This window comes from Sceloporus occidentalis, unplaced genomic scaffold (assembly GCF_023333645.1).
Source record: "Sceloporus occidentalis isolate IW3139 unplaced genomic scaffold, rSceOcc1.0.p SCAF_28, whole genome shotgun sequence".
Taxonomy (NCBI): Eukaryota; Metazoa; Chordata; class Lepidosauria; order Squamata; family Phrynosomatidae; genus Sceloporus; species Sceloporus occidentalis.
In genome coordinates this window covers 9,768,594-9,783,767 of record NW_028317008.1, presented here as the reverse complement: position 1 = coordinate 9,783,767, position 15,174 = coordinate 9,768,594, and the positions used below count along the sequence as shown (strand labels likewise).

General features: G+C 36.8%; 1 protein-coding gene across 1 annotated transcript in view; it reads left to right on the top strand.

The window, feature by feature from the left end:
* Nucleotides 1-15,174, top strand: part of LOC149299790 (centrosomal protein of 290 kDa-like) — a 50,848-nt gene that overhangs the window by 9,071 nt on the left and 26,603 nt on the right. Inside the window, exons 12-30 of the mRNA XM_089486054.1 lie at nt 422-539; nt 1,584-1,756; nt 2,896-3,058; nt 3,371-3,471; nt 3,633-3,720; nt 4,307-4,419; nt 5,201-5,285; nt 5,771-5,913; nt 6,073-6,237; nt 6,357-6,506; nt 7,617-7,732; nt 7,996-8,098; nt 8,821-9,051; nt 9,176-9,349; nt 9,564-9,675; nt 9,864-10,069; nt 10,897-11,048; nt 11,660-11,771; nt 14,583-15,038. Coding sequence (XP_089342180.1) covers nt 422-539; nt 1,584-1,756; nt 2,896-3,058; nt 3,371-3,471; nt 3,633-3,720; nt 4,307-4,419; nt 5,201-5,285; nt 5,771-5,913; nt 6,073-6,237; nt 6,357-6,506; nt 7,617-7,732; nt 7,996-8,098; nt 8,821-9,051; nt 9,176-9,349; nt 9,564-9,675; nt 9,864-10,069; nt 10,897-11,048; nt 11,660-11,771; nt 14,583-15,038 — 2,961 coding nt within the window. The remainder of the gene's footprint in view (nt 1-421; nt 540-1,583; nt 1,757-2,895; nt 3,059-3,370; nt 3,472-3,632; nt 3,721-4,306; nt 4,420-5,200; nt 5,286-5,770; nt 5,914-6,072; nt 6,238-6,356; nt 6,507-7,616; nt 7,733-7,995; nt 8,099-8,820; nt 9,052-9,175; nt 9,350-9,563; nt 9,676-9,863; nt 10,070-10,896; nt 11,049-11,659; nt 11,772-14,582; nt 15,039-15,174) is intronic.

The following is a 15,174-nucleotide window of genomic DNA, read 5'->3' as shown; positions in this document are numbered from 1 at the left end:
TATGGTACTATGGTAAATTATACTTATAAAGAATTCAGCAAGTCATTGTGCCTCTGTGTATGAAGTTTATTTTAAAAAATTCAATAATCTCTGCAATTCTGATATTATTCAGTAATAGAACCTTCTGTAACATCTGTAGATCTCTATGTGAATGAATGTTTGAAAGAAGACCATAGAATGATTATATTTTAATGTATTGCATTGCATAATATCTAGAACTTTGAGTACTGCATAAACCCTGACGTAGTTCAGTTTTTATGTTTTATGGCAACAATGATCTTAATCTTAAAGCTTAATAATGACAACCCCTTTGCAAAATAAGAACTTACTTTTTGTATACCTGTACACTTAGTGCTTCATTCACAGGTAAATTTGGTGTGTCTTGTAACACTTTTTTCCCTACCCCTTTGGTTTATTTAAGGGTTTGCAGGAACGAGACAGTCGGATTAAACTATTGACTGAACAATTGGAGCAGCATACCAAAGAAATGGAATCCCATATTCTTGTGTTTGAGACTCTAAAACAGAATTCACAAGAAGGTAAACTAGTTCTATTGAACAGAATTCCAGCATTTTAGAGTAATAACTAACTTCAATCCCCAACCATTGTTTGAAGCACTGGAGCATATATTACCCAAAATCTACAATTATGTCTTTGTGCCTTTGTTTAATTGTCTGTTAAAACAACATAGTAACCGACTATATTGAACTGGAAGTAAGATGTAATTTCTGCCCCCTGCCTCATTATTGTGATATTACAGCAGTACATCATGCTCTTTCTCTCTCTCTTTTGTATTATCTAGATACAAACAATGGCCATTTTTTCTAACATTCTACCATATCGTTAACTTGTTTCAGAGAAATTTTACGACTTGTTTTCCGTCCATTTGTTTTGGGACAACAGATCCCGTTTCTTGCCTATGCATTTGGGACAAAAGTTGGGACTATTTACTTTTGGAAGCAAAATTTGATGCCGTTCACTTTAATGATCAATCACGCTTTTACACGCTCTCATTCACTCTCTCTCGGAATGTCTCCCTACCTCCTCCACTTCCGTGTCCGTGTCTCTGTGCCGCACTGCTCTGCTTCCTGTTCCCCTCTCTTCTTTCTTCTGTTGTCTCTGTTCTGTCTTTGTCCGCTGCTCCGAAAAAGTCTTTGTTTCTCTGTGGACAACAATACAGGGACATGGCCTCAGGTGAACTTCTGCAAAATGGCAGAGCTTCTGGGCACATCCTCTCCCAGATTCTCCAATTGGGGGAGAGGATGTGGGCAGAAGCTCCACCATTTTGCTGAAGTTCAACAGGGCGTCCTGTCCCCCTTGTACACGGAGAGGTGGTTGAAGAACAAAGACTTTTTGGAGCTGCGGAAGAAGATGGCAGAGAGAAAACAGAAGAACAAGAAAATGCAAGATCAGAAGTTGGTGAGTGAGTGAGAGGCAAAATTTAAATTAAAACTCGTATTTTGTTCAAATTCCCCAAAAATACAATTCTTAAAATTACTATTCCTACAAATCTGAATGCACTAGTCTAATATTTATATATTGTGTATTTGTAACCACGTTTGATGTACTTTTTCCTACATTAGGGACCACTGGGCACACGGAGCAGGGTCGAATTAAGGAACTTCAATTAGTGGTACAGAATCTTCAGCAAAAATTGAAAGAAACAGAATTATTTGCTGAACGTGCTGAAAACGATGCACGGGAAAAAGATAAAGATCTAATAGAGGCCCTCAGAAGAATGAAGGAGTATGAATTGGTATGCTGATTAGTGTGTTTGCTTGTGGTGTATGTTAGGATGTATGAATAATTATTATAAAGCTAAAGCAGCCTTCAGCCTTACTTGTAGCTGTTGATTTACTCTAAAAAAAAAAATTATTATGAAGATACAGTGACCCAGAAGCGCTTTTATTTAACTCCAAACTGGTAATTATGATTGAGACATTGGTCTGGATTTCTCAGACACAGTTTTCTTTATCAGATGTTATTTTGGCTCATTATCTCCTAGGGTAACTGTAGTTGATTAAATTAAGCATATTCCAGTCTACATAGGCTATAAAATGCCTTTTGTTAGTTATTAATGTATATTTCCGATTGCTGGGTACCTCAAAACGGATCCAGATCCATACAGCCGAGAAGATAGGACAGTTTAGTTTGTACCCTTGGTGCATGTCATGCCTTGTAGTAGATCTTGTATAAATCGTATAACGGATCAAGTGACATAGTTTTACCTGTCAGCATTGGTTTTGTGATTCTTAAAGGCACATGCGTGAAACATTTAACTTTCATTGTACCATCCAAAGCCTGTTCATTCTTATGGCATCCCCGTAACCTTTGTGTTTTGTTCTGAAGCCTACCTTCTGGCAAATTATTAGGATTATTTAGGATCATGCAATTTCAGTAGGAGAGGCAGGAGTGATTCTTAGATATACTTTGTCAGCCCTACAAAACCAGCAAAGCCTCTATACATATGACACTGTGAAGTAACATTTAGGTACAGATATTTATGACTACCTGGCTTCTTGGGTTTGTTGTTCCTTGAAGATTTTAATGTCTTGCTAGAGGCGGACATAGTAAAAGTATCTCCTTATAGTATTGTAATTTATTTATAGCCCACCGGCCAATTTTGTAGCGCCATTACAGTTGGGGAGAATACAAAGTCAATAACATTATACCCTACAATATACAAAATTAACATAAATGTATTATGAGCTTACAATCTGTTAGGAAGTTGAAGGGGAATTAAGCAGAAGGTGAGGTTTATAAAATATTTTAGTTACAAAGAATAAAAAAAAAAAATCAATGTGCAGGAAATGTGTCAACCAAATAGTTAATTACTTAATATTACAGTAAAAATAATAGTTTGAGTATTTCTTCTACAATTATCTTTTGTTTAAGGGAACATATGGCCTAGAGGAAGCTGTTGCAGAAATTAAGCAACTGAAAGCTAATATTAAAATAAGAGATCGTGAAATTGAAGCTTTAACAAAGGATATTAATAAGCTCGAGCTGAAGATTAATGATGTCCTTGATGAGTATGAAGATCTTCAAGAACGTCTAGGTAAGGAACTCTCCATTTTTAGCAATCGATGCATGTTTGGCTTATAGCGGGTGTTTCATAAATACCAAAGCCGTAAAGCATTTCTTTTTTATTTGACTCATGGCAGCCTTTAGAACCATACTTATATTGGATTTCATAAAATTGATCTTGAAGGAAATCTTCGGTATCCGTAGAAAGGAAGCAGAAGTTACTACTTACATAATAAAGGAAGGGAGGATGTTTTGAGCCTTTTCATAAGCAAAAAATCCTTAATATGCTGGATAAAATCCTAACATATCAAAGGTGTTTCTTTTCTTTTTTTTTTTTTTTTAGGTCTTGAGCCAAAAACTGTAATTGACTTAACAGAATTCAAAAGTACAAAAGCACTAAAACAGCAGCAGTACAGAGCTGAGAATCAAATTCTTTTGAAAGAGGTGAATATAGTGAATTATGTTTTTTTTGTTTTGTATTTACTTACAAAGCGTTTTCTTTTTTTAACGTGACTAGGCTTTCTCCTTTCATATAATAATTTTAAAACTTTTCCAGCCAATGTATACAGATGTATTCCTTTTTTTATGTGTGCATTAACACACAGATTGAAAGACTCGAGGAAGAACGTCTCCACCTAAAACAACAGATCCGCAAACTAGCTCAAGAGAAAGGAAAAAGAGCAGCTGCTTTGGGTAAGAGAATAACTTTTATTTCCAACATACTTCATTTTTTTTGTACTTTAAACATTTCCTACCTACTCTGACTTTTATTTCAGTTTATTTTTCTCTAAAATTCTGATTCTGGCCCTGTTTATTGACTATATGTAACAGTTACTTCCCTTGCGAACAGTGCCTGCATTGACAAAACAGTTGCTAAAGATATACCCAGACCGCTACTGGAACTTCAAATGGGATTGAGTTCTATGGTCAGATGAAACCAAAATAGAGCTTTTATTTGGCGCACACAAAGAGCCACACAAAATATGAAAAAGTACCTCATGCCATGGTTAAATATGGTGTTGGCTCTTTAATGTTTTTGGCACTATTTTTTCTGCCCGAGGGCCTGGACACTTTGTTAGGATATATGGCATCATCAAACATCAACATGTATTAAATGAACACCTGACTGCATCTGCAAGAAAGCTTAAACTGTGCTGTGGTTGGATCTCCTAGTGATCCAAAACATACATCAGAATCAACACAAAGATTGTTTACCAAGCACAAAAGCAAATAAAAAAAGATGCGTTTATTGCATACCTTCAATTTCCTGTTTTCTCAGGTTTGACAGCTGAAGACTTAGACTTGACTGATGATTCTCATCCAAGTATAAATTATAGAACACAAAACACACACATCGCTTCACTAGACAAAACCGAAGATCTGAAAACAAAGGTAACAATTCTTAGATGCCACTGGGATATTATCTATGGTACTGAAGATCACGGGCAGTGTTTAAAGTTATTTTGTTCTGTATATTGTAATAAGATATTCTGATGATAAAAAATCTATTACAGTGAAATGTAAAGATGGGGAAAAAAAGTCCCGATGTAGAACATTTTGGAAATTTTTGGTGTTTGCTTCAAGGTCACTGAAAATGAAATATTGTCACAAAATGTCTTCAATGCGCCACTTCCAATACCACATTTTAAAAAAGACAACCATTAGTGATGAAAAATAGACATAAGTGGCTTTCATAACTTGCAATGTACTATTTTTATTCTGGATTTCCTTCTGGGGTCCGACTAAGTGAGCTTATTTTTATGACACTAGAGGGCACTCCTAGGATAATACAGTCCACAAAATCCTTTGTGTTAAACAACCTGGTAAACATATAACATTTTGCCATCAATGGGACTCATTAAGTTAATTTTAAGAAAACTGAATTATGGGAGTTTTTATGATTGTTGTTCTAAATGGAGCCAAGTACCTATACCTCTGGGGAACATCCACACAATCTCTTTTGTTGACAACCTTTGATTTTGGCTAACACAGAAAAGACGTAGCTTTGGAGACCTCAGAGTTCTTTTCCATTCAATCTGATGAAGAGACCTCTGAGGTCCCAAAAGCTTCAGTTACTTCTAAAAAGAAAAAGTTTAGGAACAAAAATGAGGTCATGTGTTTGTATAAATATTTAATGCAAGGGTTATGCTTTAATTTATTGATTTCCCTTTAGTATGAGAATCTCACAAAACAACTGAATGACAAGGAAAATGAACTAGAAAGAAGTAAAACTGTTGTGGCAGATTTCAAATCTAAATGTAAGTATGTAATATACAAGGATAACAATAATATGTATATCCAGCTCTCTCCCTGTTGTATTTTCCATGCATTTCATGTTATGATTTTACAGGGAACCTTAACAATACATGGCAATATATGGCTAACAGTGGATTCCCATTAAGTGTGACCCTTTGTAGTACATAGTGAAACCGGGGTGTTGAAGTTCCCACTGAATGCCCACTTTTGTGAGGACCTGCGTAACACCTAGTTAATGAAAGCCAATTTTTAAGTCATTCCATCCAGTGAATATAGCTTTTAGTGTTTTATTACAGCGAGCCAATTCTTAGGTTACAAACTACTGAATATAAGGAAACAAAAAAACAAATATTCACCTTAGCCAGCTATATATAATATTATACATTTATAATCACCTTAGCCAACTTGTTATATTTTTAACTTCTTTACATTCATTTCTTTTCATTTTGATTGCCTTTTTCTTTTTGATTTTTTTTTTTTTTCGTAGTAAAAGAAGTGTCTGAAGAAAACAGTCAGCTGCAACAAGGAATGAGAGAAATATTACAGGCTATTAAAGACTCTCAAAATAACCCTACCATCAGAGGGGGAGAAGCGACTTTAATGATTCCAAGCCTAGAGCGCTTAGTACATGTAAGACATGTAAATCTCAGAAAATCCTCAGGAAATCCCAGAAAAGTTGAAAATATTACTAGACACTAATATTTAGTTACTCATGATTTTATGTTGCTCTCAAGCACAATGTTGCTGCCTATGCAGTTAATTGTAACTCATGTAGTCCACTTCTTTCAGGCCATAGAAACAAAGCATGCGGGAGGTATGTTGGACATAAGTGCTCACTTGAAAGCTCAAGTCGATCAGCTCACTGGAAGAAATGATGAATTAAGACAAGAGCTTAAGGTGTCACGCAAGGAAGCTACAGATCTTTCAAACCAGTTGTTAAAAGCAAATGAAAAGGTATGCTACTGTGATAAAGCCGATGTCACTGGGAAAAAAAATATTTGAAATATTTCCAGATATAATATATCCAGATATAATAACACTAGCAAGATTGACAACCCTTTGTCTCCATTCAGGTTTTACATCTTGAAAATGAATTTAAACTTCTGCATCAGTCGACTGGGGCCAATATTATATTTAAAGCTGTAAACCTACCAGATGGATTGTCTTCCACTAGCAGCAACCTCATCAACACTCTCAACGAATACCTCTTGCATCTCCTACAGGTATTATGAAACAGTGTCATTTAATTTTGGGAGCCATAGCTTCAAAGAAGGCTTTTTTAGGCATCCAAAGCTTTATTGTCGAATCATGAAAATGGTTGAAGGTGTGTTGTATTTACTGCACAGTAAATATAACTATTCATATAAGTGGTTTATGAACCGATTCTGGAATAACAAAGCATTTAGACTATAGGTTGTAGCAAGTCTGCCATTGTATTTTGGGTGTTCGTTGCTGGTGGAATAAATCACAAGTGATTTATGGAAATATAGAAAAATGTTAGAATGTGTGACAGCTGCAGTTTAATATTATTGAAATGTTGCATAATAATGCACATAGGATGTATTAGTCCCAGCAGAAGAGAGGGACTTGCAGGGAATGCAGTCTAAGTGTCTAATAGGGCAAACAGGGTGCTGAGTTGGAGAGCAAGAGGCATTGGAAGCAGAAAGAGAGAGGCTCTGCCACTTTACAGACCTCTGGTCAGACCTCACATAGAGTATTATGGACAGTTCTGGAGGAATTGGAAGATGTGATAGAAACTTTCAAAAAAGAAAAAAATTGGAAGGAGGTAGGTTTATTTCAGAGGAGAAATATTAGAACAAGAGGCTGTAGTCTAAAACTGGGGGGTCAGATGTTTTAGATGTAATGTAAGGAAGTTTTACTTTACAGAGAAGGTGGTAGTTAGACAAAACAGACTCCCATCAGAAGTGGGACTAATACAGCGAGGGAATTGAAGCATCCATGGGATAGACCTGAAGCTATCAGGAGTTTAAATCTGATTAAGTGGTGCTACATCAGGAATAATGGGCAGACTAGGTGGGCCAAATTGTTTTCATCTGCCATCAAATTATTTCTTTCTCTGTTATATAAAAATATTTATGAACTTTGTACTAGATACTGCACACGTTTATGTATAATTAGAAAAATCTGAGTAGTTTTAAGTAAACACAGCCAACCGTATATGATTTTCCTTTGTCAGCACAGTAGATGTGTTCACCTTCGGTGGTGCTATACAGTAACTTTTGACTTATCCCAAGGGTTATATGTATTGTAATTCATCATTAAAATTGTGTTGCTCTGCTCTTTACCGGCTAGCATTATACGTTTATCTGCAGGAAATGGAATCTAAAGAGAAAACTGTATTAAGACTGGAAGATTCATTGGAAGAATATAAAAGAAAATTTGCTGTGATTCGCCATCAGCAAGGGATGTTGTATAAGGAGTATGAGAGGTAAAATTGAAAAATATTATTTATTGTATGCTATTGTGCTGTACAGTGGGTAAACAGGACAAGTGATATATAACATAACAATTTGACTTACAGAAACAGGTGAGGAGGACCCTGCACAATTGAGTTTACAAGCTAGAGATCAAAATGCTTTATTTATCTAGCTTATAGTTACAATAATTTCCATTAGGTACCACTTTCACAGTGACAGTACCTTTTTAGTTTTCGCAACTCCCATTTGTGTTTAACATTTTTTTTATATTTAGTGAAAGGGAGTCGTGGCAGCGTGAAGTGGAGAAGTTAAAAGAAGAAAAAACAAAACTAGAAAGCCAGAAGGAGCAGGATGCCGTCCAAATTGCTGAGTATATGGTATGACACACTCATACACTCATACATACTACTACTTCCTTTCTAGCCATTCAATGTTTCTTTACTCATTTTTAGGTTTCTCTGTTGGGGTTCACAAGGCTCTAATGATTTATCTTTTTTATTATATCATTATGTTCTGTATACATATCTTCTCAGAAAAGCAGATTTCACCTGTATGCTCGACACACAGAGCTGCTAACTGTCTTGCTCTCTAATTTCTCTCGGGTCACAAACTATATCACCAATATTTTATCCAACACAAAAATATTAATTCTTCCCCTAAATGCCATTGCTAAGCATTTTAAATTAATTATTCCACCCTTTAAATTCCAGCTTATTTTTTCCGCTTAACTTTTATCCAATAATCTCCCACAAAAGAATCGGCTAGATGTATTATGAAGTAAAATTTTATAGGGCATTGCAGTGAACTCCCTTTATCCCGTAACTCTTTTGGTAAACAAATCTACCTCATCATGTATTGTATTGCCTAGATTTTAGTTAGTAAATTGTATTATTGCATATCTGTATACAGTAAAGTCATCAAGGAAAATATACGTATACCTTCCGATACTTGTTAATTTCCTCCAGTTATCTAAATTTGCTTCGTGCTGTTTTCCTACAATTTAGCTGCCTGATGTCCTGGTATCTGTTAACCCATATAGCTTCAGTAAATAATCTCCTATAGCTCTTTGAAATTCTCCTTTTTTATTTTGTATTTGTAGAACTTATTAGAAGCTATGAAGGTGGATCCAGATGAAATGAAAAGTCTTCTTGCAGAGAGCGCCAGAAAAATGACTGTTCTCAGAGTAAATGAGAAGTCACTGACCAGAAGATACACCACCTTACTCGAAATGGAGCAACATCTGCGTAAAGAAAACCTTAAACTGAAAGATGAAGTATCTGAGATGGAGGCGGCAGTAGGGGAGAAAATTGGCTATTTACAGAGATATAAGGTAATGATTTAGCATTGTTTTTGTTCTTTTCTACTGCAATGCAGGAATGACTTGTGGTAATGCAATTGATAATAAAATAATTACTGTATCATTATTGTTTTACTTTGTTATATTTTTGCAACAGGAAATTGCTGCCTTTAAAATCGCAGCTCTTCAAAAAGCTTTGAATGAGAGCGTGTCTTCATCGGAGTTGGAAATGGCTAATAAACAATATAATGAGTTAACTGCCAAGTACAGGGACATGCTTCAGAAGGATAATATGCTTGTCCAGAGAGCCAGTGACCTGGAGCACCTACAAGTATGTACTGACAATATGTGTGTATATAATTATATATAAGTTTTAGGTAGGTGTGAAAAAACACGGTAAAGTAGGAATGCTTTCAAAAATACACGTGTTAATAGTTAAAATTTTTTGTCATTCAACAAAAATTGAAATCAAGTCAATATGTGGTGTGACCGTTCTTTGCCTTCAAAACAGCATGGGGGTATGACTTCAATTTTTTCCTACGCAGCAAGAAAATGCATCTCTGAAGTCCCAGATTGGTGTGTATACCAAAGAGCTTGAAATAACAAAAGAAAAGCTTTATACTCTTGAGCAAGCATGGGATAATATAAGTACGCTGGGTAAGTAAATATGAGCACACTGCAATGAGCATATCCCCCGACGGCCGGGCCAAAAAAAAATAAATAAATAAAAAGGTCCAAGTCGGACCGGCCCAGGCGGCAATTGACCTCCTTTTCCATGAGCCAGCCTCCCTGCCTATTTCCATTTTTTTTTATGTATCTATAAATGTATTTATTTCAATTTTAAGGAGGTAATTCTGCTATGGATAAAGCCACAAAAGCAGTCACAAGTAATGAAATCATTTCCATCTCCAAGAAGATTACAATGTTGGAAATGAAGGAGTTAAACGAAAGGCAAAAAGCTGAACATTCCCAGAAAATGTATGAACATCTAAGGACCACACTAGCGCAAGTAGAAGAACGGAACTTTGAGCTAGAGGCAAAGTTTGCTGAGGTATGTTTGACAATATAACCAGTATTATGATATTGCTGCTTTACAAAGAACATTTTAAATTAAATTGACTGTTGTCTTGTATGATACAAAAGTTTGTACTGGTGGTATTTTTGTTTGGCTGTATCTTACTGCAGTCTTGTGCTGCAGATGAGCAAAGGCCCCTGCATTTTGAGGATGTCCATTTTCTTTAAGCATGATCAATTCGTTTTTTTAATGATTTCCCTGATAAACAGGTTTACTTTTTAATATCAATGCTGGAGAGATTTCTTGTTTGCTATGCATGCAAGTGTGTTTTGTATTTTTTTTTCTTATCTATATTTCATAGTTAATGTTGTGAGTATATTGGCAGGTTCTTATTTAGAACTCGAAAGACACACAGAGAACAGTAACCTTTAGTGCTTTTACCTTAGCAGTTCGAGCACAAGTAGGCTGAAAAAAAAAAAAAAAATCATTAATGAAGAAAGCGTGTATGTGTGATTGGGTTTTAACTATGACCAATAATTATTATTTTTTGGGGGGAAGACTAGTAATAAGTGGTATTTCCTTCTGTTCTTGTGTTTACTGTACATATGAAAAGGTGGATGTTTATATATCTGTGTGCTAGTATGTCAAATTGCCAAGCCAACATTTGACCAATGTTTCCAGTGCATGGCTATTAATCATCAGGTGCTGTCTTATGGGACTGGACGTGTGCCTTGTTCACTTACGGGTCTGGCCCAGTATTTACCATGTCTCCTTTCAGATGCTTGACTATTCTTGCATTTTTGATGACTAATAGCGACGGCTAAATTTGGTTTATATGATACGTACTTTTCTTTTTCTTGCAGCTCACCAAGATCAACCTTGAGGCGCAGAAAGTAGAACAGGCTTTAAGAGATGATCTTGCGAATAGCGTGAGTAAGGCAGTTTCTGAAGCAGATCGGAGAAGAATAATGGACTTGGAAAAAAGTGAAGCGGAACTTAAGGTTGAAGTCTCCAAGTAAGCGACGCTTTCTTTAAAAGCAAACATTTTATAACAGAAGATTTCTGGAGAACACAATTGTTCTAAATAAACCCTGCAACAGGTTTTCCTCGTGTTCCTTTTTTTTTTTTTCTTTTTTTAAAGTTTTCGATTACAATATATACTAACAGTGAGTTAGGCACAATAAAATAAGTTCACAAGACACATCTGTATAACTTTTATATAATACTATTGGTTTATCTTGTAGCAGTTTCCGTGAGTATAAATTACTGTAGAGAAAAGTAGCAGAAAAAGTGTTCTTTAGTAACACACCCAGGTGCTATAACGTCCTAATCCGCTTGTAATTCCTAGTCATATTTTGACAGATAAGCACCCTGAAAATAAACATTTCCCACAATAAAACTTTGTAAATTTTAAGCTTCCATTTTCTTCCAGAAGGCTTAAGAAGGTCTATCATTGTTTAGTCACCAACCTTTTGTGAAAAGTTAGGCCAGTGCCACAGTAGAATTAATATGCACCATGGATCACTTCTATGTACAGAGGTTTTAAATCTCTCTCTCTATATATATATATATATATATATATATATATATATATATATATATATATTTATTTATTTTTTACATTAGATTACGCAGCCTTACTGATATAGCCAAAATGCAAGTTTCAACATTAATGACTCGTCAGCAATCTAGGGAAAAAGAAGTGGAGTCACTGCGAAAACAAGTTCTGGATTATCAGGTGAGAACTTTTTCATAGTTTCTCTTTCAAGCGACTACTTTCATGAAACATTTTCGTAGTAAATCAAGATGCCTCAGAATTCAAATTCTGTTTTCCTTAAATACATAATTAAGCTGCGATTTGAACTGGGGGACACTGTAAAACTCATGAAAAGGTCTGCTAAGGAATACATAATAAAGGTTTCACATTCAAAGAAACTTATTTTCCCCAGTAAATACCAAATGCATACACAGTAAGATGATTTAAAGTCCATGCAATATGTATTACATATTTTTCCAGTCATCCTTCTTACTCAGATCATTTAGGATGATATAATGCAGGAAAGTTGTAGTGTTAAATTCCCGACTTAACTATACGTTTTGTACGTCTTACCTGGTGAGTGTCTCCAGTTCACCAGCAGAGCTATGCATTTTGCAGAGCCAGCTCAGCTCTTGCAGGAGAAATGTGTCTAAATCAGTGGCGTCTCCAGCTTTCATATTTAGGGGGGGCACATGGGGGGCCAGGAACCAAAGTATGGGGGCCAATTATAAAACGGTACATATACACTATATATATATATAATATATATATACACACATATATACACACACACGTTAGGCAGTTATTTCTCATTCTTTAATATTAGCCCCTGCTGATGACAATATATAAAAATATTACACCCTGCTTCTGATATATATTAATATTAACCCCTGCTGCGGATATATATTGATATTAGCCCCTGCTGCGGATATATACTTATATTATACCCTGCTGCCGATATACATAAAAATTATACCCTGCTGCCGATATATATTAATATTTGACCCTGCTACCAGTATATATTAATATTAGCCCCTACTGCCAATATATATTATTAGTCCCTGCAGCCAATATATATATAAACTTAGCCCCTGCAGCCAATATATATTAATATTAGCCCCTGCTGCCGATATATATATAAATACTAGACCCTGCTGCCAATATGAATATAAATACTAGACCCTGCTGCCAATTAATATTAATATTAGCCCCTGCTGCCAATATATGTTAATATCTCCCTCTCCCTCCCAATCTATCCTAACTACCCCCTCTCCCTCCCAATCTATCCTAACTACCCCCTCTCCCTCCCAATCTATCCTAACTACCCCCTCTCCCTCCCAATCTATCCTAACTACCCCCTCTCCCTCCCAATCTATCCTATCTACCCCCTCTCTCCCTCCCAATGTATCCCTATCTACCTCTTCTCACTTCCTATCTACCTCTTTTCACTCTCTAACCCCCTCCTAACTTTCTACCCTCCTCCCCCCCTTTGAAGTTCACTTACCTTGGGCTTGTAGAAGTCCAGCGGCGGGATCGCGAGGTCTCTGTCTTCCTGGTTCTGCCGCAGTGTGCGCGGCTTCATTGCTGAGCGCCGGATATGACATCATATACCGGTGCTCGGCTTGAAATGCCGGCACTGCGACCAAGGCAGAGGCCTCGCGGTCGCGGAAAAGAGTGAGAGGCGCCGAACGGTCGCTGAGAACTTATTCCTCAGCGACCGCTCGGCGCCTCTCTCTCTCTCCTCCGGATCTATTAAAAAAAAAAAAAAAAAAAGACGGCGTTTCAATTGGGGGGGCACACCGGGGGGCACAGCATGATTTAGGGGGGGCCATGGCCCCCTCTGGCCCCCCCCTGCCGATGCCACTGGTCTAAATTGACCTGAAGTTGGTGGGATATATGTATATGTGTATATATATATGTGTGTGTGTATGTATATATATATATATATATATATATATATATATATATATAATATATATACCGTATTTGCTCGATTATAAGACGACCCCCCAAAATCTGAATATTAACTTATGAAAAAAAGAAAAAGCCTGAATATAAGACGACCCTATAGGAAAAAAGTTTTACCAGTAAATGTTAATTCATGTAAACTATGTGAACAATTGTTTGTTAATAAAAGCTATGATTGAGAAAAATATTTTTTTATTTCCTTTTTTTTTTCAACCTGCCCCCCCCAGTTATGTACATCTGCCCCCAGGCTTGCCACTCTGCCCCAGAAATGCCTTATACCCCATATATGCCACTGTGCCCCATGATATGCCTTTTAACCCTCTAAATGCCACTGTGCCCATGATACGCCTTTTAACCCTCTATATGCCACTGTGCCCCATGATTTGCCTTTTGACCCCCTATGTGCCACTCTGCCTCCAGAAATGCCTTATACCCCTATATGCCACTCTGGCATTTAGGGGGTTAAAAGGCATATTATGGGGCAGAGTGGCATATAGGGAGGTAAAAGGCATTTCAGGAGGCAGAGTGGCATTAAAGGGGTTAAAAGGCATTTCACAGAGCACTCTGCTTCCAGAAATGCCTAACACCCCCCCATGGCATAACACAGGAGGATCCAGGTCCCCTGCATCTGGGTCTCCAGTGCTTAGTCCGGGAAGCGAGTAGAGCTCTACGCGATTGTATCGTGTAGAGCTCTACACGCAGCCTGGACTAAGCCCCGGGGACTCAGAAGCACCGGTAAGTTGGGGGGGGCATAACACAGGAGGATCCAGGTCCCCTGCATCGTTGCGGGGGATCTGGATCTTAGTCTCATAATCAGACCTATTTCAGGTCTGATTATAAGACGACCCTGAGCATCGTCTTATAATCGAGCAAATACGGTGTGTATATATTATATATATATATATATATATATATATATATCATCATGTTTATTAAATGTTATTCTAGCTCCATTTGTTCTGTATTGCTACTAAGTCTAATTCAAATTTTATTAGAATGTTTTCCTTTGTAGCAGCTATTTATTTTTCAACTTTTCTTCAAAAGGATCAAACAGATGAAAAAGCTCTAATTGCTAAATTACACCAACAAATTGTAGCTCTTCAAATCAGCGAGGCCACAGCTGTAGGCAGGCTGGAAGCCACGACAAGTAAACTGCAAAAAATGGAGGCCTACAACCTGCGCTTGGAGCAGAAGCTTGATGATAAAGAACAAGCGCTGTATTATGCCCGCCAGGAAGGAAGAAATCGGGCCAAGCACCTTCGGCAAACTATCCAGTCTTTAAGGCGGCAGTTTAGCGGCGCCCTTCCAATAGCTCAGCAAGAAAAGTTTTCCAAAACAATGTTGCAGCTTCAGAATGACAAACAGAAGACAATTCATGAAATGACGCTTGTTCAGCAAGAACGCAGGGAGGCAGAAACCCAAGCTCTGGAGTTAGAACTGAAACTAAAGAGCTTGCAGGAACTTTTTAGTACTCTCAAAGATGCACGAGGGGCTCAAAAGGTAAAACTATTGGATTGTCATTCCAAAAAAACATTTATATATCACTGTAGCTAAGGAGTCATTACCAGTATGGGAAAAACCTACTATTTTATATTAGGATATACAGTTGCAGGGATTATGATATTATCAACTGCAG